The 25979-nt window shown below is 47.7% G+C and overlaps 1 protein-coding gene and 1 long non-coding RNA gene across 9 annotated transcripts in view; one reads left to right on the forward strand and one right to left on the reverse strand.

Annotated features, from left to right (window-relative positions):
- The window catches only part of FOXN3 (forkhead box N3), a 406391-nt gene that overhangs the window by 157423 nt on the left and 222989 nt on the right, over positions 1–25979 (forward strand). For 5 of the 8 annotated variants that reach the window (XM_059059250.2, XM_067027916.1, XM_067027917.1 and 2 more), the window contains one exon: positions 14510–15066. In XM_059059250.2, the coding sequence (XP_058915233.1) occupies positions 14524–15066 (543 nt within the window). In that variant the 5' untranslated portion in view covers positions 14510–14523. Of the gene's footprint in view, positions 1–10592; positions 10783–14509; positions 15067–25979 lie in introns of those variants that run through there. The other 3 variants (XM_059059254.2, XM_059059249.2, XM_059059253.2) reach the window with 3 other exon arrangements.
- Positions 6581–9990, reverse strand: LOC136793773 (uncharacterized). Its single transcript, XR_010839436.1, has 3 exons — positions 9447–9990; positions 8519–8660; positions 6581–8417 (listed from the first exon to the last, which is right to left on the reverse strand). It is a non-coding gene; the product is annotated as an uncharacterized lncRNA (long non-coding RNA).

Genomic DNA, 25979 nt, shown 5'->3' on the forward strand with positions numbered 1-25979 from the left:
TCACAATACTGAAGGCACAAGAGATGCTATTTTGGGAAGGAGTCAGGGTTTAAAAACTGAAGGTGTTGGGTGAATTGCACTACCCAGTAGAGGAGAAGAGACTTCAGGTTTGGCTGTCGTAATAAATTGAGTAACTTGCTTATCTTCATAAAAGAACTTTGTACAGCAGGGAAATACGTTGATAATATTTTTAATCTATGTAATGTTTCCCAGAGAGTTCACCAAATTCGGAGCTTTTACTTTGTTTTAAAAAGACAATCTTAAGGAGAAGAATTGACTGTTTTCTTTCACATCCCTCCGAAAGAGTAAAATGAGAGAAGTTATTTCTTGGCACGGTTAAGACTTTGGCAGCACCGAAACCCATGAGACTGTGGTACTTGGTGTACTTGCTGAAGAGGGGAAAACAATAAATGCTCTTAAAAACGTTGGAGGAGGAAAAGGTTGATGATGCTACTTCTCTTTCACTCATCTGTAGAGTTATTAGATACCAGTTTGAGAGAGGAATAAAGAAGAGCATTTTTTTTTTTTCCTGTTAAGTGATTGATTTTTTTGATTACCACTAATTCCACATGCTAGGAGCAGAAGAGAAGTGTAAGATGGGGTCCTTGCCTCTCAAGGCACTTAGTCTGTTTGACACTCAGTAGCTAGTTGATTTATTTTATATTACAAAGGTACACCATACCATGTGGATTATGAAATAGAAGCTGAACTTTGTCTTTTTGAAAGTAGTCCCTTTTCATTCAGCTTAAAAGTCCCTTTTTTCCTTCTACCTCCTGGTCACAATTTTTCCTTTCTTGAACCCCACTGCTTCTGGCCTTTACATCCTTGACCTCTAAGAGGTTCTTTAAGACAAAACCAAATGCTCTGGATTGATCTGAAGCATCCCTTGGTAGGAACATGGCTCTAAACTCTGGAGCCAAACTGTGTGGGTTCAAATCCTAGCCCCATCACTTACCAGCTGTGTGACCTTGGGCAGGTGGCTAAACCTCTCTGTGCCTCAGGCTCCTCATTTATAAGATGGCCATAATAACAGTATCTACCTTACATGGTTAATGTGAGGCTGAAACAGTGAATATTTGCAAAGTCTTAGAGCACTCACTGGCACTGAATAAGTGGCCAATTAAATACAATCGATTTCATTCTTCACGGGTTCCATATTTGCAAATTCTCTTACTTGCTAAAATTTATTTGTAATCATAAAATCAATACTTGTGGTGCTTTCATGGTCATTCGTGGACATGCGCAGAGTGGCAACAAACATGAGTAATCCAACACACACATTCCCAGATGAGACAAAGCAACTCTCCGCCTTTTTGTTTCAGCTTTCATACTGTAAACAAGTGTCCTTTTAAATGTCTCTTTAGTGTCACTTTTTTGGTGTGCTTTTTGTTGGCGATTTTGCTGTTTAAAATGGCACCCAATCACAAGTGCTGAAGTGCCGTCTTGTGTTCCTAAGTGCCAGAAGCCTGTGATTGTGCCATGTGGAGAAAAGACAAGCTTTTCCTGTGTTCGATAAGCTCTGTTCAAATATGAGTTATAGTGCTGGTGGCCATGAGTTCAATGTTAATGAATCAACAATATATATTAAATCAGGTATCTTTAAGTGGAATCGGAGAAAATAAGGTAACGTATTGATCAGTTCATGAAAATGTTGTGACCAGTGGCTTGCAGGAACCTAACCCTAGATTTCCTCTAGGAGCAGTGGTTCAATATTTGCTAATTCAGTGTTTGACTGAATAATAAGAATTGACTGCAGATAAATGGAATCCAAGTACTCAGAGGGGCAGCCTCCTTTAGGACAAGCTTTTGACTATAGGAAGTATCCCTGGTAGGGCAGGAGAAGCAGGAGTAGTTCTGGCCATGCAGAGTGTGCCTCAGCTGGGCACAGATTTTTCTGTCAGGTTTAAAAAAGCAACAACCAGGGCTTCCCTGGTGGCACAGTGGTTGAGAGTCCGCCTGCCAATGCAGGGGACACGGTTCGTGCCCCGGTCTGGGAATATCCCACATGCCGCGGAGCGGCTGGCCCCATGAGCCATGGCTGCTGGGCCAGTGCGTCTGGAGCCTGTGCTCCGCAATGGGAGAGGCCACAACAGTGAGAGGCCCGCGAAAAAAAAAAATCAACAACCAAAAAGATGCAACCACATTTGGTCCCTTAGAAGCATAAGTTGTCACAGAAGATCCATCTGGAAATGGAGAGTAAATGTTCCCCCTTCCCCACAAATTCTTAATTCAAGAGTATTTCCCCTCATCTTTGAACCTACATAAGAGTTTGTAGAAAACGTTTGATACTCAAAACCAATAAATTGAAAGCTTTCCCACAACCAGACAATAGACCCCATTATGCAGGGTATAACGTTTGTTATACTTAGCAATTCTCTTGTTTGCTTGGAGCACCAGCCTTTTCAGAAAGGGATCATCCTGTCCATTCTGATCGAAAAGATCATAAAATGCTTCAATTTGGTGAGAAGTTTTGCCAACATATCTATTTTCCCCCAAACTCTTACTTTATGAAATGTTTGCAAATTGTTTCACACATACAGTATATGAGAATGTGAAAGTGATTCAGAAAAGGGAAAGCTTCATTTAAAACGACTGGAAAATGCAAGTAGAAGGGAACAAAGGGAACATGGGTAACTGTGGCCCATATAATTTAATAACGTGCCTCTAGCCTCTTATTTTGGCAGTTTCCAAGGTACCACGATTTTAAAAAACAATGTCCCAACAAACATCCACCTGAAAACACTGTTGCATATTTCAGTGCTTTCACTCAATACATACTGACTGAGTATCTTCTGTGTGTGTCAGACACTGGAGTAACTTTGCTTGTGTACACTGCTGAATAAAACAGGTATGGATCCTGGTTTTATGGGGCTTATTATCTCATGGGGGTAGGCAGTCTGGTGGGGAAGTTTACTGTCTTGCTTTGGCATCTCCTTAGGATAAATTCCTAGAAGCTGGAAATTTAGAGTCAATGACCATGCTCGTTTAAGTTTTAATTCAGTTCACCAGACTGCCCTCTTAAATAGTACACCAGGCCACGTTCCTCCGATACCCACACCAGTATTGGTGTGGTTATTCTTTTTAAGTCTGTGCCAATCTGATGGATGAAATGAGACATCACAATTGCTTGAATTGGCATTTCTGGGATTTCTTTGCCTCTTTTTTTTTTTTTTTAACTGAGGTTGAGCATCTTTTCATGGGTATATTGCCATTTGTGTTCCTCCTTTTGTGAATTTGCCCCATTTGTCATTAGGGTGATAATTTTCTCATTGAGTTGTAAGAGTTATAGATTTAAAATATTAACCCTTTTTCATATGTATGACAAATACTTCCTTGTTTTTTTTTTTTGTCTTTGAACTTGATTTATGACCTCTGGTCTTACATACAAAGTTTAAATTGTTTTGTAGTCAAATACGTCATTCTTTTCCTTATGATTTATTTACTTAACAAAAGTAGCTATAAGTGTCAGGGCACTGTTACATGTGTTTTATGGATATTCATTCATTTAATCTTTTTTTTTTTTTTTTTTTTTTTTTTTTTTGTGGTATGCGGGCCTCTCACTGTTGTGGCCTCTCCTGTTGTGGAGCACAGGCTCCGGACGCGCAGGCTCAGCGGCCATGGCTCACGGGCCCAGCCGCTCCACGGCATGTGGGATCTTCCCGGACCGGGGCATGAACCCGTGTCCCCTGCATCGGCAGGCGGACTCGCAACCACTGTGCCACCAGGGAAGCCCCATTCATTTAATCTTTTTTTTTTTTTTTTTTTGCGGTATGCGGGCCTCTCACTGTTGTGGCCTCTCCCGTTGCGGAGCACAGGCTCCGGGCACACAGGCCTAGCGGCCATGGCTCACAGGCTTAGTTGCTCCGCGGCATGTGGGATCTTCCCGGACCAGGGCACGAACCCGTGTCTCCTGCATCGGCAGGCGGATTCTCAACCACTGCGCCACCAGGGAAGCCCCTCATTCATTTAATCTTTAACACAACCCTACGAAGTGGGTCTTGCTGTATCCTCCATCTTTCCCCCTTTTTTTCAAGATGAGGAAACTAGGGGTTTCCCTGGTGGCGCAGTGGCTGAGAATCCACCTGCCAATGCAGGGGACACGGGTTCGAGCCCTGGTCTGGGAAGATCCCACATGCCGTGGAGCATCTAAGCCCGTGAGCAACAGCTACTGAGCTTGTGCTCTAGAGCCCGCGAGCCACAAGTACTTAAGCCCGCGCGCCTAGGGCCAGTGCACAGCGATAAGAAAAGCCACCGCAATGAGAAGCCCCCGCACCACAACAAAAAGTAGCCCCCGCTGGCTGCAACTAGAGAAAGCCCGTGACCCGACGCAGCCAAAAACAAAATAAAGAAAGAAATTTATTAAAAAAAAAAAAAAAAGATGAGGAAACTAGGTAGAGAGAAAGAAGTTAAGTACCTTGATTAAGGTTACCCAGTTAGTATGTGGTGAAGTTAGAATACGAACGTAGTCCCAGGCCACTAAGCTATATCAGCTCTGGTCTTGGTATTAGGCTCTGTGTGTGCGTTTATTTGTGGTGGCTTCATAAATGCTCACTGAATCTTCCCCATCCTTGAGGGCAAGTGCCACATCGTTTATTTCTCCCAGTTCCTTCTCAGTGCCCTCCACACAGTACTGGGCACGGTATAGCTAGATGCTTAATTCGTACTTTTTGACTAAATGAATTGACTAAGTCTGGATTCTCGATCATCAGCTCACACATTTGTTTATGCTCAAAGAGGAGTTGACAGGTTCTATATTTTCCATTTTGCTTCCAGCAGGTGACTTGATAGGCTCGGCTTTGGCTAGGGCACCTGAGCTAATGAATGTCCCTCCACGGGTTCAGCTGTACTTTCCCTTACTCCACAGCCCTCCTTCCCTCTTCATATAAGCCTCCTGGCTCTAATCCCTGCTGGAGAAATTCTAATAAGCCTTTTCCCAGGCACCACCCTTCAGAACCTGTCAGGTAAACACCAAGGAAGCACAAGAGGAAAACCCCAAGAGGGGATGACCGGAAAGCCCAAAGGATGAACGAGCCTTTGAAACTCACCAAGAGATGCAGGGTCTTCTGTCTGTGGTCCTGGGTGTCTCTTTCTTCTGCAAAGGAGGGAAGGAAGTGAGGAACTATTTTACTACTGTGAACAGCATTCTCACATGTTATCTCAAAGAGACTTAGTCAACCCACAATTAAGGAGTTATCTTTGCACATAATCTCTTGTCTTCTCATATTCAGTCATTGGGTAGATTCTCTTGATTCTTCCTGTGAAGCCTCTCATGCATTCGTTTTTTCCAGTCTCACTGACTACTTTCTAATTCAGTGGGTCCCAACATGTGGTCCCTGGACCCGCAGCAGCATCACCTAGGAGCTTCTTAGAGATGCAAATTCTCAGGCCCCAGCTCAGACCTACTGAATCAGACACTCTGGGGGTGGGGGCCAGCAAGCTGAGTTTACATAAGCCCTACAGGTAATTCTGATGCACATTCAGGTTTGAGAACCACTGCTCTAACGGAACTCCCCTTTTATTATTCAAACATTATAAATGTGTTGGGTGCTCATTGTAGAAAATTTGGAAAATATAGACAAGTATGAAAGAAGCAGGCAAAAAAATTACCCCATAACTCCACCCTGCAGAGGGAAACACTATCTTACTATTTTAACATTTTTTCTTATTAAAAAATATGCTAAAAAAGATAATCTTTGGGCTTCCCTGGTGGCACAGTGGTTGAGAGTCCACCTGCCAATGCAGGGGACACGGGTTCGTGCCCGGGTCCGGGAAGATCCCACATGCCGCGGAGCGGCTGGGCCTGTGAGCCATGGCCGCTGGGCCTGCGCGTCCGGAGCCTGTGCTCCGCAACGGGAGAGGCCACAACAGTGAGAGGCCCTCATACCATTAAAAAAAAAAAAAAATTTTTTTTAAAAAGATAATCTTTGTTTTTGTATGGATTACTGCAGTACTTTCTGATTTGTTCTCTCTACTTTTTGTCTTCCATTTCCTTCTTTCCGCTCCCAAAACTCATCTTGGATCCCTGATCCCATTCTTCTTCTTTTTTAAAATTGAGATATATTTGACATATAACACTATGTGAGTTTAAGGTGTACAGCATACTGATTTGATACATTTATACTGAAATATTATTGCCACTATAGCATTAGCTAATACCTCTGTTGTGTCACATAATTATCATTTCTTCTAGTATTGGGAATAATTAAGATCTAGTCACTTAGCAGGTTTAATGCTTGTAATACAGTTTTGTTGTCTATAATAATCACTGTACTGTGTATTAGGGCTCTAGGACTTATTTATCTACTAGAGGCAAGCTATTCTTTTTTTTAAAAGCATATTTCTGATAGAGCAACTTCTGGATCCAAAAATACTCAATGAGTTCCTCTTCCCCTCTGATTACTGTACATAAACTGCTTTCCTTAGCATTCAGGGAGTTCTGTGATAGGATGTTTCCACGCTTATCCACTAATATGCATGCTCCATAAGGAACAAAAACTTTGTATCCCTGGAACCTAATAACGTCATGTACTTGGTGGGCACTCAATATATTTGTTCAAGGAATGAATGCATCTTTTTTTTTAAAAAAAATTTATTTTTGGCTGCCTTGGGTCTTCGTTGCTGCAAGCACGGGCTTTCTCTAGTTGCGGCGAGCCGGGGCTACTTCTCTTCGTTGCAGTGCATGGGCTTCTCATTGTGGTGGCTTCTCTCTGCAGAGCATGTGCTCTAGGCACACGGGCTTCAGTAGTTGTGGTGCACGGGCTCAACAGTTGTGGCTCGTGGGCTCTAGAGCGCAGGCTCAGTAGTTGTGGCGCATGGGCTTAGTTGCTCCATGGCATGTGGGATCCTCCCGGACCAGGGCTCGAACCCGTGTCCCCCGCGTTGGCAGGCAGATTCTTAACCACTGCACCACCAGGGAAGTCCTGAATGCATCTTCTAATACAATCAAGTCAGAGTTGATAAATCTGTATGCGCCATTCATGTCTCCTGCCTGGAAAAGCAGTTTGTGCTGTGGCGCTTTCTCAAAGTGCATATGCCTGGGACCTGTCCTAGGAGATTCTGATCTATTAGGTGTGGCTTCCCAGGTATCCCCAATTGAGAAGCTCAGGTCTAGAACGTCCCTTCCCCGTTTCTATGGACCTATGTTTATTGTTCTCCTTCCAAAGTCACCTCCCTTCCCCTCCCTAGTCCTGGTGTACCAGATGGTTCTACTATGCCTCCTGCTGTTAGGAGGGGAGAAGGGAAGAGTTACCTGAATTAGGCCAAGCCAATCAGATTATTTCCCTGGGAATCTGAACTATGTAGGGGAAGGCTGAGGCAGTCTGAAGGTGGTGGGTGCTGGCACTCAGAAGGTCCTTTGCACTTGCTGCTGGCAGCCACGTGTGGTGATACATGAGTAGAGGAAGCCAGCCTTCAGGGAGGAGAGTGGACAGACATATAGAGGGAGGTAGGAAAGACAACTTGGTCTCAGAGGGAAAGAGACAGATGGAGAAGAAAACCACCTAATGACGTCCCAGTTCCACGCAGTCCAGCTGTGCCTCCTGTCCCAGGCTTACTTGACCCAAGCTCCCACTTGGGTATCCTTTTCCCTGGAGTCAGTTTGATGGATCCTGTTCAGAAGCGCGTCTTTCCAGGCCTGCCTCAGATTCCTCCTCGTATGTGAAAGTCCCTCAGGTCTTCTTACCTGCAGCCCTCTCTCACTGCCATCAGTTCAGTTGTTACGATGGCCTCGAGAGGGATCGCCGGGCTTTACACTGAACTGTTCATAAATAATCATGTTGGCTAAATAACCAGTGATGAGGGAGGGACTTTAACGTTCCAGGGCAGAGAAGCATGTTGGAGAAGAAAGCACAAAACACCATGGCGAGGGCCAGTCCTCTCCACAGAGGAGGAATCTGGGGTCCCATGCTGACTGCGGACTGACTGGGCTAGAATTTGGGTTCTCCCGCTCCCAGATACAAGTACTCTCAGCCCAGGCCCAGATGGGGCTGCAGAACGGTCCCATCAAGTCCCCGGTCAGGAAATAGGTGTTGCCCAAAGTGAGTTCTAGAGCACACCTAGGATTCTGCTGTCGAACGTGTTTGTAAAACAATGTTTTAAACAGTTCCACTTGTTTCTTTGAGGCTTCTCCGGCTCTAAGGCACAAGGGTACTTCCTGAAAGTTCAAGAGGGGAATTGAGAACGAGGCTGTTCTTAAGCGAATTTGACTCCTGTCCCCCTTTGTCAGGGAGCAGGTCCCAGAGATAGGAGTCTATGGAATTATAAGGTGGAAAGGCCACTCTAAGCCTTCTTTTGGCTTTTAGCAAAGGTCTGGATTCCCCATTTCAGACAGACAGGCAAACACGTGTACCCTGCTCTCCACATCAGGCAGGGCTGGTCCACCACTTCCTCTTCAGGATGATACCTTCTCACAACTCTTGCTGCATTGGTGACAGGAGAGAAATTAAGAAATATGTTTGAGGATGGAAGAAACCAAAAGCCACAGAGGGAAAGAGAGGTGAGCTCATGAAAGGCAGCTTACCTCACCTCACTCCACCCTCTGCTTAGGGGCTGCTCCTGGCCCAAAGCTTGCTGCGTCTTTAAGTTGCTGTTCACATAGGATGGCTGCTTTAGACACAGTCCTTGTACAATAACCACGTGCTTACATCCCGCCGTTTTGAGCTCTGAGGACGAAGGAAAGGACAAGGGGTGAACATAACTGCCACCTCTACTTAACATAGAGATTTCCACCTACCGTTTGAGTGTGGTCAGGTGGGGAGGCTTGGGACCTGGCAGTTGAAGGGGAGGACAGAAGAGGACTATTTCGTCCTCCCCAGGCCAGCAAAGGTCTCTGGCCTTGGTTCCTTTGATGAGAGATTCACCAGCCTCAACTGATAGGCCGATGGAGGTATCTGCATTAGACTGAGCTCCTGTCCTGGCTTTGTTACCACCTCTGACCATTAGAAACTCGGACTCAGGACTTCAGATATATCTCGTTTGTCCCTCTTGCTTCACGCTTTTTGCTTAGTGACTTGGGGTAGGTCAAGTGTTCAGTAATTAAAGGGGTGGGGCTGGATGACCTCAGGCTGCCCCTGGGCCTTCACTTCTGAATCATCTCCCAGGTGGGTGGGATTTGCCTTGGCACTGGTAGGTAATAAGGCCTGTGGTGAGTACCCTGCTAAAAACTTACCACCCACCATCTTGGAGCTTTGTGAAGTGGAACGACTCTCAGATTGATTGGGGTTTCCTTATTTTTGGAAATTAAAAAAACTCAGAAAGCCGGTGGGATTTTTCTCCCCCTTTGGCTAGGTTACAAGGTACTGCAACCTGGAGGGGTTTCTGAGGGAGATCACTCCGGGCCTTCAAACTGGTTTTCCGAGAGCTCAAAAGGGCCTGTCCTCTGGCTCAGGTGGTGGCCAGCAGAATGACCTGGGATTCTCTTCTGTGCAGGAACCTACTGATTTGGTTACCTGGGCGTGGTGTGCAATCATATTTTTATTTATGTCACCACCAGGGTGTCCTCTTGGACTCTCCTTTCATCCTCTCCAAAGGCTGCTGCTTGGTGTGGCTTCAGCAGCGGGTGGCCCATCTTTGGAGGCGCCTAAAGACTTGGAGTGGTGGCCCTGCGAATTGTCGGTGGGGTTCTTGAAAGCTCTAAATATGAAGACATGAGGCTTGTTTTCGCTGGAGGCTTAGAGGTCGGCTGGGGCGTTGAGCACAACCCACTGGAGGCCCCACGGTTTGGCCTTCAGGACGGGCCTCCTGCTCTGTAATCTGTAATGGCCACCCTCCCTCCCCCGGCAGACACGCGCCTGCGGACAGACGAGAGGAGCAGCCCCCTGGGCGGGAGGCTAAGGTGCCTTTGTGCCTTTCCTCCCAGGGCACGAGGTGGCAGCTGGAGGAGGGCTGGGGATGGCCCCGGGAGTCCCGCCAGGACGCCGTAGTTGGGGAGAAGTGGAATCTCTTCTCCCCCTCACAAGCCTCGCCCGCACCGTAATTCTTTTTATTTTTACTTTCGAGCCATGTAAGGCATGCGGATGGGTAGGAGCGTTCCGGCGACACGTTGCCAGAGGCGCAGCGCCCGCCGGCCCGCGTGGCCAGAGCCCGGGGAAGGGACAGGCCGCGCGCCGCCCGCCCCACCAGACCCGCCGATCACGGTCGCGTCTGCCCGGGGTCGCAAAGCCCGCGCCGGTCACCCCCGCTCTGCGAGGCCGCGGGAAGCGAGTCCGCGCGGCCCAGCCGGGTCTCGGCTCCGGCTGAGCCTCCGGAGCGCCCGGGCGCGGGTAGCAGGGTCTATCGTGGCGCGCGGAGCTCCGGCGAGGGCCGCCCCTGCGGGTCCGCGCCCCGCGCCCCAGGCCGCTGGCGGCCCGGCCCACGTTTTCCCTCTCTCCCGCTCCCTCCGCCCCCTTCGCTTCGTCCCTCCCCTCCGCTCCCCTCCCTCCCCGCGCTTCCCCTCCTCCTGCCTGGTCATGTGTCGTCTTTTTTTGTTTGCAGTGGAAACAATTTCTCGCCGCTCGGCGCGCCCCGGCCCGACGCGCCGCGGCGGAGGCGAGCGGGAGGCGGGACGGGGCGGGGAAAGCGGCGGGGCCGGCGGGAGGACGCGCGGCGCGCCCGGCGGACGCCGCAGGTCCCATGCCGCGCCGCGACCCCCGCGCCCCTGCCGCCCGCCGCCCCGGGCTCGCCGCGCCGCGTCCGCGCATCCTTAGCCGGGCCACCAAGCGATGCCCGCTGGGCGCCTGCGAAAGTTTGTCGGCTCCCGCTGAAGGGCAGCGGCGCCCCCGCGTCCCCGCGCCCCGCTCCGGCCAGGTGAGTTTGCTCCCCGCTCCCGCCCGCGCCCGAATGGGATTGGGGTGACTCGGGGCGGGGGCAGTCGTTCGAGGCTGTCCAGGAGGCGACCTTGCCGCTCTCGGCAGACCGGGGACTCCGCAGTTCCTGGGTGAGAGGGCCCGGGACTGGGGGGCCTGGCCGGGCGGGGAGACGGGAGCCCCCGAGCGGGGAAGTTGCCCAGTCCGAAGAGTTTCCTGCCCCGACGTGCGGGCTGTTTCCCGGTGCCTCGATTTCCGAAAAGCCGCCCTAAAGGAACAGAGTTAGTATTGTCCGCGAAGGACTGGATCCCCGCCGTTCCGGGCCGGGGCAGGGGGTGCCGATAAAGGGGAGACCCCAAGACGACAGACAGCCTCCTAACAAAGATTCCCCCCCCCCCTCCCCAAACTGTGCTGGCTTGGCACCGGCAGAGAGAGTCTCCGGAGACTCTCGAGGCTTGACTCCTCCTCACCCCGACCCTCTTTGAAACCCTCCTTAGGTCCTGGAGTAGTTGGGGGACGGCGGGCTTTTATTGATGTGTTTTTAAGGCTCGCCGCGGTGCGGCCAATAAAAGGTTTATGACATCTGACCGGCAGTGAAGGTATGCGAGCTCCCAATTGCCCTGTATACGGGGAGAAGAGCAGTTTCCCCCGTTGCCTAGCAACGCCGCTGATTGACGCGGGACACAGCCAATCGCCGCTCCCGCAGGTCCCCTTGAAATGTTTTTGACAAGTACAGTAGACGGGAGTGGAGCGCGTGCGTGCGTGCGCGCGCGCAGAGGGGGGGTTGCCCCCCCTCCCAAACTCGCAACTGCCCTGCTCGGCTTGGAGAGGATTTCTCAACTTTTTAAAGTTCACGTTGAGCATCTGTTCAGAGCTGGGCCAGTAATGTCTTTGTCAGTTATTTGGAGCCCTCTGGTAGTGGGCAAGAAACTAGCTTTCCTGCTGCGTTTTCTCCGTTAAAAAGGAAAAAAAAGATAAGAAAACACAGCAAGTCATAAACAAACAAGAAAAGGATGTGCGTGTGGGGAACGTAACCGATAGCAAACCGAAAAATTGTTAAGGAGGTCACTAGTGAATAACTATTTGCGGATCCGGTGGAGCAACCTTATTGGCAGCAGATTAAATATGTTTGCTTAACTGCACTCACATGATCCGGATTCTTTTCTTTTTCCACCTCTAAAATAGGAGGAAAAAAAGATTTGGTGAATTATGTAGAGTATAATAATGGAAAACTCCTCAGCTGTGGTTTCTGGGAACTGTTTTTTAAAATGGAACTGTAGTGATCAGCAGCTCTTGATACCGTTGCTATAAAATGCGGGATTTATAGGGATGCAGTTAACAGTTGGAGAACATGGGGGGCACAGAAACACAAAGCAGACAAATGATCCAAGGGTGCTGGGCCCCGGTAACCCTCTTTTCGTGACAGTGCTGTTTTCTTAATAAAACCATATTGCTGGCAATGTTTGTTTAAAACAAAAGAAAACGTGGAGAGTAGCGTGTTGGTTCCTTTGGGAAGCTACTGACAAATAAGCAAATTAAAAAGAAAGAGAGCAGCATGTTGTCATAGCAACAGTGCAATTAAATTACTTTACTGTCAGCCATGATATAATTTTCCTGTTTGGAAGCTCAGGAGACATAAAACTTTCCTCTGGAGCTAAAGTTGACTTCAGTGGCTGGGTCGTTGTTCTCTTTTGTACTCGACCATGTGGATATTCCTGGTTATCAGAAAATTAGGTTTTTTGATGGGGGTACGTGGAAACTTTGAGAGAGACAAGCCTAATTTTGATTTGTTCGTAAAGAAGGTAAAAGAATCAGGCTGGTCTCTGTCTTAACCCCCAAATTAAGATACTAGATTATTCTTTAAAATGTGTCCTGTACTACTCAGGTTAGCCTCCTTTTTTGATGAAAAAATATTCCCTGTGGATGAACCCGAGGTTGGTATCTAAACTGCCCTGCTTCCATGGGACTTTGGTCTCTGTGGATGTTTTCTCTCCTTAGCGTTGGACATCTACCAGCAGCTCCAGAGAGCTCCCCCTCAGGCCTTCGGTCTGTAGGTTCTGTTTGTTCACTTCTGGGGAGGGGGCTTGCTACCATTCTCAGGCCCCTTTGACTAGCTGTTTAAGTGCCCCACATTGTGCTTTCTAGAATCTCATTCTAGAGCTTCCCTAGCTGAAGTGGCAGTTATTTTAGGCATGTTATCCGTGGGCATTTTGAGCCTTAGAATGATCATGTCTTTGCTCTTGATGTGTTCATTCTTTTTTCTAGATAGACTGCTTGATCTTCTTACTCAGAGGTGGGGTGGAGGATAAAACAGACACCAAGCGCATTGTCTGAGCACTATAGAGGAGAGTGGGAGACCTCTTTCATTATCTTACTGTTCTTTCCATCTCACACTGAGTGCTCAAGGGTTGAATGTGCCTTGTATCTGTCGGGGTCATTCTTTTTGTGGACTTGTCACCTCCCCCATTGTCTTTCCTCATCAGATATTTTACTCCCTGTTCTAGGTCATTGATAACAATGGGGGAGGGGTAGAGTAGAATTCTGTAGCAGTTTTTGTTGGATTTGCCTTCCTGTCTTGAAGCTCGTGGTTGCCCTCCTGAATTTTTTCACCCATTTTAACTTCAGTTAATGGCTTATCTTCACATTCCCGTGTATTTGTGTGGTGTCTGACATTACTCACTTTTTTTGTTCAGATTGTAGTGTCCCAAAGAAATTAAATGTACTTCCTCCTCCAGTTTGAATCCACAGAATTCCTTGGCATTGCTCTTTAGACTTGCCAAATGTTGTTAAAGTTGCAGTTTTAGGTCATGACTTGCGGTGAAAGAAGGAAAAAAAAATCAGATAAAACACTACCAAATTGATGCTTATCATAGTTTTAGTTTTGATTCCTAGGCAGTTGCAGTGGTCTTTGTATGGAAAGAACTGAACTTAATCTGAACCAACTGGCCTTAAACTTATAGGTATATCCTTTTTTTTTTTTTTTGAGAAAGATAAACAGTGAGACCTGTCACCCAAAGAAGTGACATGGGCTGTGGTTGCACTTATTTTGTGGTGTTTATCGTGCAGCTCGAAAGCATTTGTACATATTCATGTATAATAGGTAAACTGAGGCAGCAGGAAATAACTGATTTTTCCAGGGTCACAGTGGGAGTTTTCATAGATCAGGAAGAAGGTATTGTGGGATTTCCCATTCTTTTTTTTTTTAATTGAAGTATAGTTGATTTACAATATTGTGTTAGTTTCTGGTGTACAGCAAAGTGATTTTATACGTATATATATTCTTTTTTGTATTCTTTTCCATTGCGGTTTATCATTGGATATTGAATACAGTTCCCTGTGCTATACAGTAGGCTTATCCATTCTATACATCATAGTTTGCATCTGCTAATCCCAAACTCCCAATCCACCCCTCCCCGCTCCCATTCTTTTCTTGGCATGTGCACATTAAAGGTGCTGCGAACATTTCCTGTCTTGTACCTAAGGGGTAACAGGTCATTGTGCTATGTGCGTGGTAGACCGAATTTACTCCTGTTAATCAGGCATCTCTGTGTGGTGGAACGTGGGTTAATGTCACTCAGTGTGGGAGCCGCGAGGGGGATGTTCCTAAGTGGTAGGGGGTCCACAGAGGTGGCAGGGGTGGGAGGGGGGCATAATCATTAGGGAGGGCATGGCTGCCTCTCTGTTGTGGGTTTCACCGCCTCGTCTTCTCTCTGTCGTGTGTTTCCCAGGAGCCTTCACGTAAATGGGTCCAGTCATGCCTCCCAGTAAGAAGCCGGAAAGCTCAGGAATTAGTGTCTCCAGTGGGCTGAGTCAGTGTTACCGGGGCAGCGGTTTCTCCAAGGCCCTTCAGGAAGACGATGACCTCGACTTTTCTCTGCCTGACATCCGATTAGAAGAGGGGGCCATGGAAGATGAAGAGCTGACCAACCTGAACTGGCTGCACGAGAGCAAGAACCTGCTGAAGAGCTTCGGGGACTCTGTCCTGCGGAGCGTGAGCCCCGTCCAGGACCTGGACGATGACACGCCCCCCTCCCCTGCCCGCTCCGACATGCCCTACGATGCCAGGCAGAACCCCAACTGCAAACCCCCCTACTCCTTCAGCTGCCTCATATTTATGGCCATCGAGGACTCTCCGACCAAGCGCCTGCCGGTAAAGGATATCTACAACTGGATCTTGGAACATTTTCCGTATTTTGCAAACGCACCTACTGGGTGGAAAAACTCAGTGAGACATAATTTGTCCTTGAATAAGTGTTTTAAGAAAGTGGACAAAGAGAGGAGTCAGGTAAGCCTCTGGGTCTGGAACTCAAGTTTTTCTTTTTGAAATTAAACCTGTTTCTCCATTAATAAAAAATGTTCAGGAATGTAAATTCACCACACGGAAGTAGCAGTTATAAACGGGTAATTCTATCTCATTTCATTCATTTAGGTAATTGTCAAGAACTTCCTTTTCCTGTGTTTGGTGTTTCTAAAGCCAGATTGAGGGTTTCCCACTGGGGAACATGGTTACAAAATAGTGGTTTACAGACTTGATTGGTTCTGAGTACCATCGTCCTTCAGAATCGGTGGGTTGGGTCCCCCTTTGGTTTTAGAGACCAAACAAAGGTCTGTATTCTGAGGGCAGCAATGAACCATGAGGTTTGTGTATATACATACATATATATACATGTCTGTGTGTGTGTGTGTGTGTGTGTGTGTGTGTGTATTTGAGGAAAGTTGCCACCAAGGGCTAGAAAAAAATGGCATCTATTTTCCTTCTGAATATTAACGGAGAAAGGCAGCTGGTCCAGGATTCTGGAATAAATGTACAGTGGTGGACATTGCAGGGGGTGACTTGAGCATCCTTATATACTCCAAGACCAAAGACACGAATTGCCCAGGTGACTCTCTTGAAATCGGGTGTCTACAAAGTGTTTGGCAACTTTGAAACTCCCTCTGAGTATGGCAGGTGGGCTGAGGGTAAGGTTCCCATTCAAGACTGACTTTCAGAAGGTGAAGTTTTGACTTTAAAGCCTTTAAAACTCGAGCTTCGTGGTTCGCTAAAGGAAGACAGTTTTAATAATTTGCTTTATTTTTCTTGTAAGGAACACAATAGGTACGGTAGAAATAGGATTGACTGTTAGAGCTGGAAATCAAAATTGTGACCTAGCCTGGGGTTCTGAAAAGTAATGTAGACACAGGTAAAATAACTTGCCAGAAAATGTCCTCTCGACAAAGTTTTCGTGTTGCCCTATTCTCACGGTTTTGGTTTCCGTGTTAGTGGTGCTGTGGTGTAGAGCTGGCGGTCTGCTTTCCATCCTTTTTAAAGTTCAGGTTCGGGCTCAGGACCACTCTGGAGTGGGCTCAGCAGCTGTGCAGGGTTGGGGCCTTTCATTTCTTTCTTTCCAGGAACAGGTATGTGCTTCCAGTTGAATCTTTTTTTGCTGTACGCGGGCCTCTCACTGTTGTGGCCTCTCCCGTTGCGGAGCACAGGCTCCGGACGTGCAGGCTCAGTGGCCATGGCTCACGGGCCCAGCCGCTCCGCGGCACGTGGGATCCTCCCGGACCGGGGCTCGAACCCGCGTCCCCTGCATCGGCAGGCGGACTCTCAACCACTGCGCCACCAGGGAAGCCCTCCAGTTGAATCTTGAGCCTGAGAAGATTCTACTTGTCCTTGGCCTGGAAGACAACGCCTGTGGCAGTGGTGAAGCCCTATTTTTCCTTGCTGCCACTGGGCGCGATTGTCTGCAGATGCTGTTCACCCAGAGTTTATGTTAAGATGGAGCGTGGCCATGGAGGATTTGAGGAGGGTGTTGCCCAGGAAGAGGAAAGATGTATGTGGAGACTGCGGAGCTTTGCCGCTGATCGTGGGCGCAGGTGGTGCCTGGATCCAGAGTGCAAGTGTGAACACTCCTGAGTGCCCTGGGCCCTGCCTTCTCCAGTCTCTTACTTATTTTTATGTAACTGTGACAATCACGGGGCCCTGCTGTTGTCCCCAGGTGTCCATCACTTGCTCTCCTCCCCTCCGCATCCCAGAAGGGGCATCCGAAGACGGACCCTCCGGACTTGGCTCTGCTGGGTGTTTTAAGATCATTCCTTGAACTTAGAGAAAATTCGCCACTCCCCTGTAAAGAACCAAGTCTGTGGTCTTAAAAACTTCCATAGAGGTGGGTCCTCAAGAAAGGGAAAATCTTGGGAAGCAATTCCAGGGTTAGAAGGTAGAGAAGAAAGGGCTGTCAGGTCCGCCAGAGCAGCACGTCCCTGATGAAGCAATGATCAGGGCTTTAAGTTGGTGTGAAATGATTCTGCAAGTTACCACGTGCCTGGGTCGGCGTGTTTGTCATCATGCTGGGGCACATAATAGTAATTTAGCAAATGCACGCTCTGAAATGTTAAACAAGACCAGCTCCAAAGTACGCAGAGAGACTCGGGAGTCTTATTCATCAGCCTGGGGAGTGACAAGCGGGTGCTGGATGGCACCCTGGCGGGAGCGCCGTCTCCCCCTTGCACCCCCCCCACCCCCCCAGCACCGCTCTGGGAGTTGTGTTTTCCTGGGGTGACGGTTGTCATTCGGCAGATAGCACCTGCAGAAAGGGAATGGTTTTAAGGGCTTGAGTTTGTTTCTCTTGTGAAATGTTGAGTCCTGGCTTCCTGGGCGTACCGATCTGTATTAACATGCTTCTGATCAGACGCTAGTCACTTTTGTGGCTGGGTGTTTGTTCCCAGGGTTTGTGATGCCGTGAGAACAAAGCAAGGTGTGTGAGCTCCCCATTTTACCCCTCTTTCCTCGGATAACCCTGGGGCCAGCTGCTGGCTGCCCTGAGAGGCGCAGACTCCGGGGTACCCTCAGGCACTGGTCTCAACCCATCCATTTGTGGTTTTCTCCGGTGGCCAGCTGAGTAAGGCAAAGGCATTTCCCTCACCCTCTGCCCAGGGGAAGCTCCTGGGGCTCTCAGGTAAGCTCAAGTTTTCCCAGAGGATTTTACTTGGCTGTAGCTCCGGTGCTGAGGTTCTGCTGCAACACAGTGACTAAATGTGCCCAAATGTTGGTGAGAAAGATGCCAGGGGAAGGGGAGGATGGAAGCCTTGCGAGCTGTGTTTGCAGACTTAGCCATTCCGCTTTTTGTTTTCTTTTTAAAAGCGTGGGACACGGTTTTCAACTTGGCGTGAGCATGCGAATGCAGAATGTGGTGTGATCCTTGTCCCTGGGGGCTTGGGACAGCCCCCTGCTGCACAGCTGCTTGGCTGGGGGGCTGGAGAGGGAGCACCCTGTGTGTGGCACCAGAATCACCTGTGACACTTACACACAACCGCCACTTCTCGGCCCCTTCCTGGAGACTCGGAGTCAGTGGGTTTGAGGTGGGCTGGGGAAAACTGAAATTCTGATAAGCTTCATAGGGATTTCTGATTTACAGCCAGATTTGGGAATCCTTGAACTACATCCCCTTTTGGGTTCTTTCCAGTGCTGAGATTTCATCAAGGACATATTCTCATGAATGGGTAAGTTAGGTAAGAACAGAGGTTTTTTTTTTTTTTTTTCTTCCTGTTTTATCTCTAACAGGACTTTGAAAGATAGAGGGTTTTTTTGTTTTGTTTTGTTTTTTTTTCCAATCATGGAAAATTTCAAACATATACAGTAGAGAGAATCAGTCACTGTACGGTAGTGACTGCATACAGTAGTACAGTGGCTCTGTATAACCACCATCACTGCCCACACCAGATTTACTAGTTAACAAGGGCTTGCCTCTCTTACTTCGTTCTTTTTTTTTTTTTTTTGCCGTTGCTTAAGTATTTTGAAGCAAATCCTAGCCCTCATGTCATTTTATCCCAACATATTTTAGTGTGCGTAAGAACAGTTTCCATAACCACAATGCCAGTGTTACCTCTGATAAAGTGAACAGTTCTTTGGTATCACCTAAAGCCAGATCTGTGTTCAGATATCCTGGATGGTTTACAAAATGTTTGTTTGAATAAGGATCCGAACATTGTTTACCCATTGCGTTTCGCATTGTTTCTTCAGCCTGTTTCCATCCACGGCAGACCCCTGCCCCTTCCTTGTCAAATAGACCCCCTCCACGTAATATGTCTGCTTCAGTGGGGTTTCATTAAGCTTGTTCCTCTGTCCCCTTGTACATATATTCTGTGAAATGGAAGTAAGTGCTAAAAGGCTAGATCACATTCCGGCTTGTTTTCCCTCAGGAATACTTTATCGACGGGTCTCTCGTGCCTCCTCACATCAGGAAGGCTGGTTGACCCACTCCTGGGGATGCTGCGCTTGTGTTGTGGGTTCGTGTAGAGTCGGCTGCTCCCTGCTCTGCAAAGTCTCCGTCAGCCTTTCATCTTACGGTTTCATCTATGGATGCCCTTTGCCCACCTCAGTCAAGATTGAGGTCCAAAGTCTGGGATTAAGTTTTGTTATTTCCCAAATACAGTTCTTAGTTGGAACCATATGATTAGCATGTACTAACCTCTCTGAATATTTGTAAATGAGAAGTAAAGTGTACTTTTTACTTTTTTATAAACTGGATTATAATGGCTCAGGGGTATGTGTTGCTATTTCTGTGCTTTTTCTTTACTTCCCCTCTTGACACTTTAACAAAACACATTGTTGTCATAACAGGGATTATAAAGGAAACAGTGTACAGAAATACGTTTATTATATCCAGGGCTGAGTGCTTTAAGTACACTTTTAGCTTGTAAATATAAGCAGCTTGTCTTGGTTGAAAGAGGCCTGGATTGGAAGCCAAGATACCTGGTTCTAGTTTTTTTTTTTTTTTTTTTTTAATCAGGAGGCATTTATTAGACACTTACTGTGTGCCAGGCACCATGCTAAGACCTGGGAATACACAGATGGATAATGGAGGGTTCCTTTATGTTTACTGGATTATTCTCCGCCGAGGAGAGACAGTTACGGCAAAGGTAAAGGCGGTTAGTGGCACGAGCACTGTGCTACCGTGTGGACCAGAGCTGGGAACCCAGAGCAGTGACTGCCTCACCCCGAGACAGGGCCAGGGAAGGACCCCAGGGACGCGGGCCGGGAACCAGGGCTTTGCAGGTTGAGGGCAGCCTGAGCGGGGCTCCTGCCCCATGCGTCCAGGCGGCGGCGGTGTCAGAGCTCGTGGCCCCGGACTCCCTTTCCCTTCGATTTGTAACTTAGGGTACAGTAGTCACTACTTGGTTGTCCTCCTGTCAGAAGAGTTGCTGTCGCCTTGAGTGTCTCTGTTGTGAAGAGAATCACTACTGAGCAGGACCTGTCCTTCTAGTTTGGAGTTTTCTTGGGCTTGGCTTTTGCAGCATAGGAGAGCACGCGCTGTATAACCTGCTCAGGTACCCGGGGGTCGCGGGCCCGGCATCTCCTGGGTCCGCGTGGCAGGCATCCCGTGAGAGTGACTGACCTGGGGGACCGGAGCCAGGTCTGCTCTGTGGTCTCTGGAGGCCGAGAGCAGCGTCCGTGCCTGGCTGGGCCTCTGAGGGGACAGAGGCCATGTGGGTCCAGCTGTGCTCTCGTGTCGCAGGCTCCCATATGGGTGGGCAGGGTGGGTCTGAGGAAGCAGTGCCGCGAGGATGGGGACGGGGAGGGTCTGACCCTGCCTGGGCCGAGTTCTTGTTCGGGAAAGAGGCTAGAACAGAAGGCGGAGCAGCCGGTCCTCCAGGATCACGCTGGCCTGTCCCCAGCGAGGCTGGCCCAGCTCAAGGTGCGGCCGCCTCTCTCCACTCCTTTTTTTTTTTTTTTTTTTTTTTTTTTTTTGCGGTATGCGGGCCTCTCACTGTTGTGGCCTCTCCCGTTGCGGAGCACAGGCTCCGGACGCGCAGGCCTGGCGGCCATGGTTCTAGTTTTGATGCTGGAGATACATGGCTGTCTTGGGCCTCAGTTTTCTCAGCTATAGAAGCAAGAGTTTATTGTTACTTGAAGCTTCTTTTTTTTTTTTTTATTTATTTTTTTTTTTTATTTATTTATTTATTTTTATTTTTTTTTTATTTTTATTTTTTTTAACATCTTTATTGGAGTATAATTGTTTTACAATAGTGTGTTAGTTTTCCCTCTACAACAAACTAAATCAGTTATACATACACACATGCTCCCACATCTCCTCCCTCTTGCATCACCCTCTCTCCCACCCTCCCTATCCCACCCCCCCAGGCGGTCACAAAGCACAGAGGTGATCTCCCTGTGCTATGCAGCAGCTTCCCACCAGCTATCTAATTTACATTTGATAGTGTATATATGTCCCTGCCACTCCCCCACTTCGTCACAGCCCACCCCTCCCTCTCCCCATATCCTCAAGTCCATGCTCGAGTAAGTCTGTGTTTTATTCCCGTCCTACCACTAACCTCTTCATGACATTTTTTTCCCTTAGAGTCCATATATATGTGTTAGCATACGGTATTTGTTTTTCTCCTTCTGACTTACTTCACTCTGTATGACAGACTCCAGGTCCATCCACCTCATTATAAATAACTCAGTTTCATTTCTTCTTATGGCTGAGTAATATTCCATTGTATATATGTGCCACATCTTCTTTATCCATTCATCTGTTGATGGACACTTAGGTTGTTGAAGCTTCTTAATTTGGGGTCTGTGAACGTGAGAGGCTTTTCTTGCAAACAGCCTGAAATTATTGATAACATGTCACGTGACTATGCATTTTCCTGGAGGATCTCAAGATTTTGTTTGATCAGTTTTTAGGTGCTTAATGGGACCTCTGACCCTGGAAAGGTGCAGAACCACTGGTGTTTTATAATAACAATAGCGGACTTAATATGGAACACTTTCTTTGTGCTTTTTCAATATACCATTTCTTTCTCACTACAACCCTATGAGGTAGGCCCTAGTTTCATTCTTAAAATAGATGATGAGTTAAGCTCAGAGTGGTTAAGCAACTTGCTGGAGGTCACGCAGCTAGTAAGTAGCACAGTAGGAATTCACCTGAATTCCCTGCAAATCTAAAGGGCATGTGCTGAAATTAACTCTGGTGCCTGAGCACCCTTTCTCAGTGTAGACGCTGCTGTAGATGATCTCTATGTGCTTCCTTAAAGTAGCCTATGATCATGAGTTATAGAGGAATTAAAATAACCCAGATAAACTCAGAATTTACTCTGCGGGTACAGGATAGAGAAAGGTAAATATAGAGAATATTTTTGTGCTGTCAGGATGGGGCCAAGCTCTGTCCTTGTCAAGCAACTGGAAGGGTGTCGGCGTTTGCACGAAGCCTATCATGGCCCTCCAGCTCCCTGTTTCCAGGCTCTTCCCAGGCCCCCTGCCTCCCAGGTCCTCTCCACTGAAGTCTGGCCCAAGTTCAAAGCCCCTTCTCCCTGCGTAGACACTGTTTATACAAGTTCTCCCGCCAATTCCCAGCCCCCTTGATGTTCGCTTTTCCATCCTGGTGGATGAAATTCTTTTTCAAAGGCAGTTTTGAAAATGTAGCACCTCTTATATGGCAACAGCCCCATATCACAGTTGCTCTCATTCCGTCCTCTTGGGGGTGCAACCACAGAATCAAGAGCATTTCCCTTTCCTGTGAAATAGCCACCATACCTGTGATGGTCATTTTAGGAAGAAGAAAGCCCTTGACTACTACTGTTATTATTTTGGGGGGGTGGGGATAAATGATGCTCTTTGAAAAACTGTGCAGTTCTGTCCTGATGAGTAAACTACTAAAAATCAGGGTAATGTTGGATGGTAGGACATGCAAAAATGAGATGAAGTGTATGAGATTCTTCCGTGGCCTCTGGGGCGAGTGACGGTCCTGTCTGTCCCTGCACTGGCGCTGCCCTGGACAGCAGTAGGAACACAGCCTCTTTCTCACCAGCGCCCACTGCCTGGCAGGCTGCTTTCTACTGTCTGTGCTATAGGCTGTGTAGCCTTGGAAGGTTGAGACGTTACCAACCTTTCAGGCCGTCTCGGGGGGCCCTGAAATAAACTTACCCCCATGTCACAGGCCCTGGAATAGGAAGCACTTCATACCAGCATCCTCAGTGAGGCCAATACTGCCTTCAGCCACGCTGTCCCACCCCACCGATCTTGCCCATTTGTTCCTTCCAGACACTGCTCTTTCTTGATTCTTCCAGGCATAGATGCTTTGGCTGGGGGGACATTTCTGTTGTCTTGCTCTTGCCAGCTGTTCATTGCTCATTCATTCATTCGACAAACTTTTTAAAGCACCTGTTGTGCTCAGTATGTACTATACTTAACTATACGAAGTGCTAAAAGGGTGCAAGATTGAATGTATGTGGCCATGGCCTAGAAAGACTTCGTGGTTCAGCGAGCCCTGCCTTCAGAAATTCCTTCTAGCTAACGGAATTCACCAGCAGAAGCCCTTCTTTCAGCGCTCTCTCCCCCTTTTACTTATCTGTTTCTGGTTTCTCACATCATTGCTTTTCTGGCCCTTCCGTTTCAAGGATTCCCTGCTTTTCTAGTCCCCACAGTGACTCCCCTGCTTTTGACCTTGATGAGGGTCTATACACGTGTTCTGGAAAGCTTGGTTCTTTGGGATCACAGGGCCCCATGAATGTATCTGTCCAGTATCATTTTGCAAGGTAGGGCTTGGTTGTCCCTAGGTAGGTCTATGAGGTGCTTCTTCATTGATGTACTGGCTGGATATGCAACCAGCAAGAAAGTATTCTCAGAACCTCCCCTGTTGAGCTGAAGAGGCTCTAGGATTTCCCTTTGAAATCACGTTAGCTACAGGATAATTCTCTGTGCTAAATCGTATAGGAAGTTGGCACACCGATCTCCTATTTGAAAGTCGTGTGTTTCGCTTCTTTCACCCATAGTGATGGGTTGTTGGGATTAATCAGTATCCTCTCATGGAGCCCTTGGCCATCTTAATGCTCTTAAGCTTTAGCAATATGATGGCAGATTGTAGATTTTTTAGAAAATTCTGTCTCCTTCCCAGTGGACATTTTTGCACTTGAAACAGCTGCTGATATATTTTAAAGCTAATGTAATGTTCGTTTCGATGATACTGTGTTTATTAGGCTGGTTTTTTGTTTGCAGATTTGGGATTCATGGACCCCTTAAAGTGTTTAATTCTTATTCTCCACCCTTGTCGCTTTTAACTTTTTTGCTGCTTCTCTCAGTGAATACATCCAACCTGCCCTGTAAGAATTTATCTTGGGGCTTCCCTGGTGGCGCAGTGGTTGAGAGTCCGCCTGCTCATGCAGGGGTCACGGGTTCGTGCCCCGGTCCGGGAAGATCCCACATGCCGCAGAGCGGCTGGGCCCGTGAGCCATGGCCGCTGAGCTTGCGCGTCCGGAGCCTGTGCTCCGCAACGGGAGAGGCCACAACAGGGAGAGGCCCGCGTACTGCAAAAAAAAAAAAAAGAATTTATCTTGGCTACCTTTGCTTCAACACTGACTTAAAGTTTTCAGACAATAGGAATTCCATCCCGCCGCTCCTGCAGAATGCCTCCCTGTTAGTAGAACATCAGTATCTCATTGCCTATAATTTCAGGGGCTTTGAGTACCTTCTGCTTATTAGTTACTTTATTCAGTAGAATTATTTGGTGATATCAAATGTTAAAATAAAAACGAGATTTGGTTCTTGCCTTTTAGGAGTTTACATTCCAGTGAAATAGGAGACATTATAAAAATATAAATAAAGAAGAGTAAACCGTCACAGGTATGAGAAGTGTGCTGATCAGTAAGTGATGGGTGTCACTGAGGTCAGTCAAGGAGGCTTCCCCTCCCCAACGAGGGGCACTTGGAGCTGAGATAAAAGACAGTAATGGACAAGTTTTGAATATTCCTTACGCAGGGGCGGGGCGGGGGGCACTTGAATAAATTGTTAACAAAGCATGAATGAACATGAGACCTCCAAGAACAGAGTAGTTAGGATGAGGTTTGACTGTTTCTGTTATAAATAGAAACTCCATATAACAGTGAATTAAGCTAGAAGTGCATTGCTTTGTCACATAAAGTAAGTCTTGAGGAATTGGACAGAGGTCAACATTCCGTTTATCTTTGTCCTCTACTGTTTTTATTATTTATTTATTTATTCTTTTTTTGCGGTACGCGGGCCTCTCACTGCTGTGGCCTCTCCCGTTGCGGAGCACAGGTTCCGTTCCGGACGCGCAGGCTCAGCGGCCATGGCTCACGGGCCCAGCCGCTCCGCGGCATGTGGGGATCCTCCCGGACCGGGGCACGAACCCGTGTCCCCTGCATTGGCAGGCGGACTCTCAACCACTGCGCCACCAGGGGAGCCCCTGCTCTACTGTTTTTAGTACACTGCTGGTTTCCATTCTCAAAGTCTTCTTATGGTCCAAGATGGCACCTGCTAGCTTGTTCCCATTTTAGGAAGCAGAAAGGGGTATGCAGGGAAGGACAAAAGGGGGTTCCATTGAGTTACCAATTTTAAGGAGCTTTTCCAGAAACAACCCCCCCACCCCCACCCCGCACTCTGCTTTCATCTTATTGGCTAGCACCTGGCCACATGACCCCTCTTGGCAGCAAAGAAGGCTGGGGAATGTAGTCTTTTAGCTGAGCCCATTGCAATCCCTAATAAAATGCTGGTTCTCTTACTAAGCAAGCATGAGATTTTCTGTCACAGAGGTCTAGGAGGTCTAGGAGATGCATGTTGCTGGACCCAAGGGATGTGTTGGAACAGTATCAGAGAAAAGGAAAGAGAGAAATGGGTGGTCGGGGAGGTTATGTAAATGAGTATGAAGAATCGGTGGGGAGCTAGGATGCTAAAGGGGGAGATTTAAATTGCTCTTGTAACTTAAAGCAGAGATGATGACCTGTTTTTCAAATATTCCAGTTAATCAGCGTTTTGCTTCCAGATATTCTGGTTAAATTGCATTTAATATCTTCAAAAGCAATAGCTTGATAGAGGTGAAGATGTAGTCTGTGGCAGGTGTGATAAGAAAAGCAAGGGAAATATATGGTTGAAGATAGGGAGGAACGTAAAGTAGTTCTTTTAATAATAACTTGATGGTTTGCTGTGTGAGGTTACTGACAGTTCCAAGAAGAGAATGAAGTCTTTGATTTACGTGTGTGTGTATGTGTCTGTGTGTGTGTGCACGCGTGCTGTTTGAGTACCTTTGCTTGAGAGCTCAGCAGGAGACCAGTAAACACTGGCAGAGGGACTGTGCTGCTTCTCAGGGGAACAGGCTCTCCAATTACCCTTCCTTCTCTTCCTTTTGTCCCCGCAGGGTTTGTGCGGGGTCCCTTCTGGGCCCAGTGAGGTCAAGGTCAGTGTTGCCTTCCACTTACTGGAGC

Source organism: Kogia breviceps, chromosome 3 (genome assembly GCF_026419965.1).
Source record: "Kogia breviceps isolate mKogBre1 chromosome 3, mKogBre1 haplotype 1, whole genome shotgun sequence".
Classification (NCBI taxonomy): Eukaryota; Metazoa; Chordata; class Mammalia; order Artiodactyla; family Physeteridae; genus Kogia; species Kogia breviceps.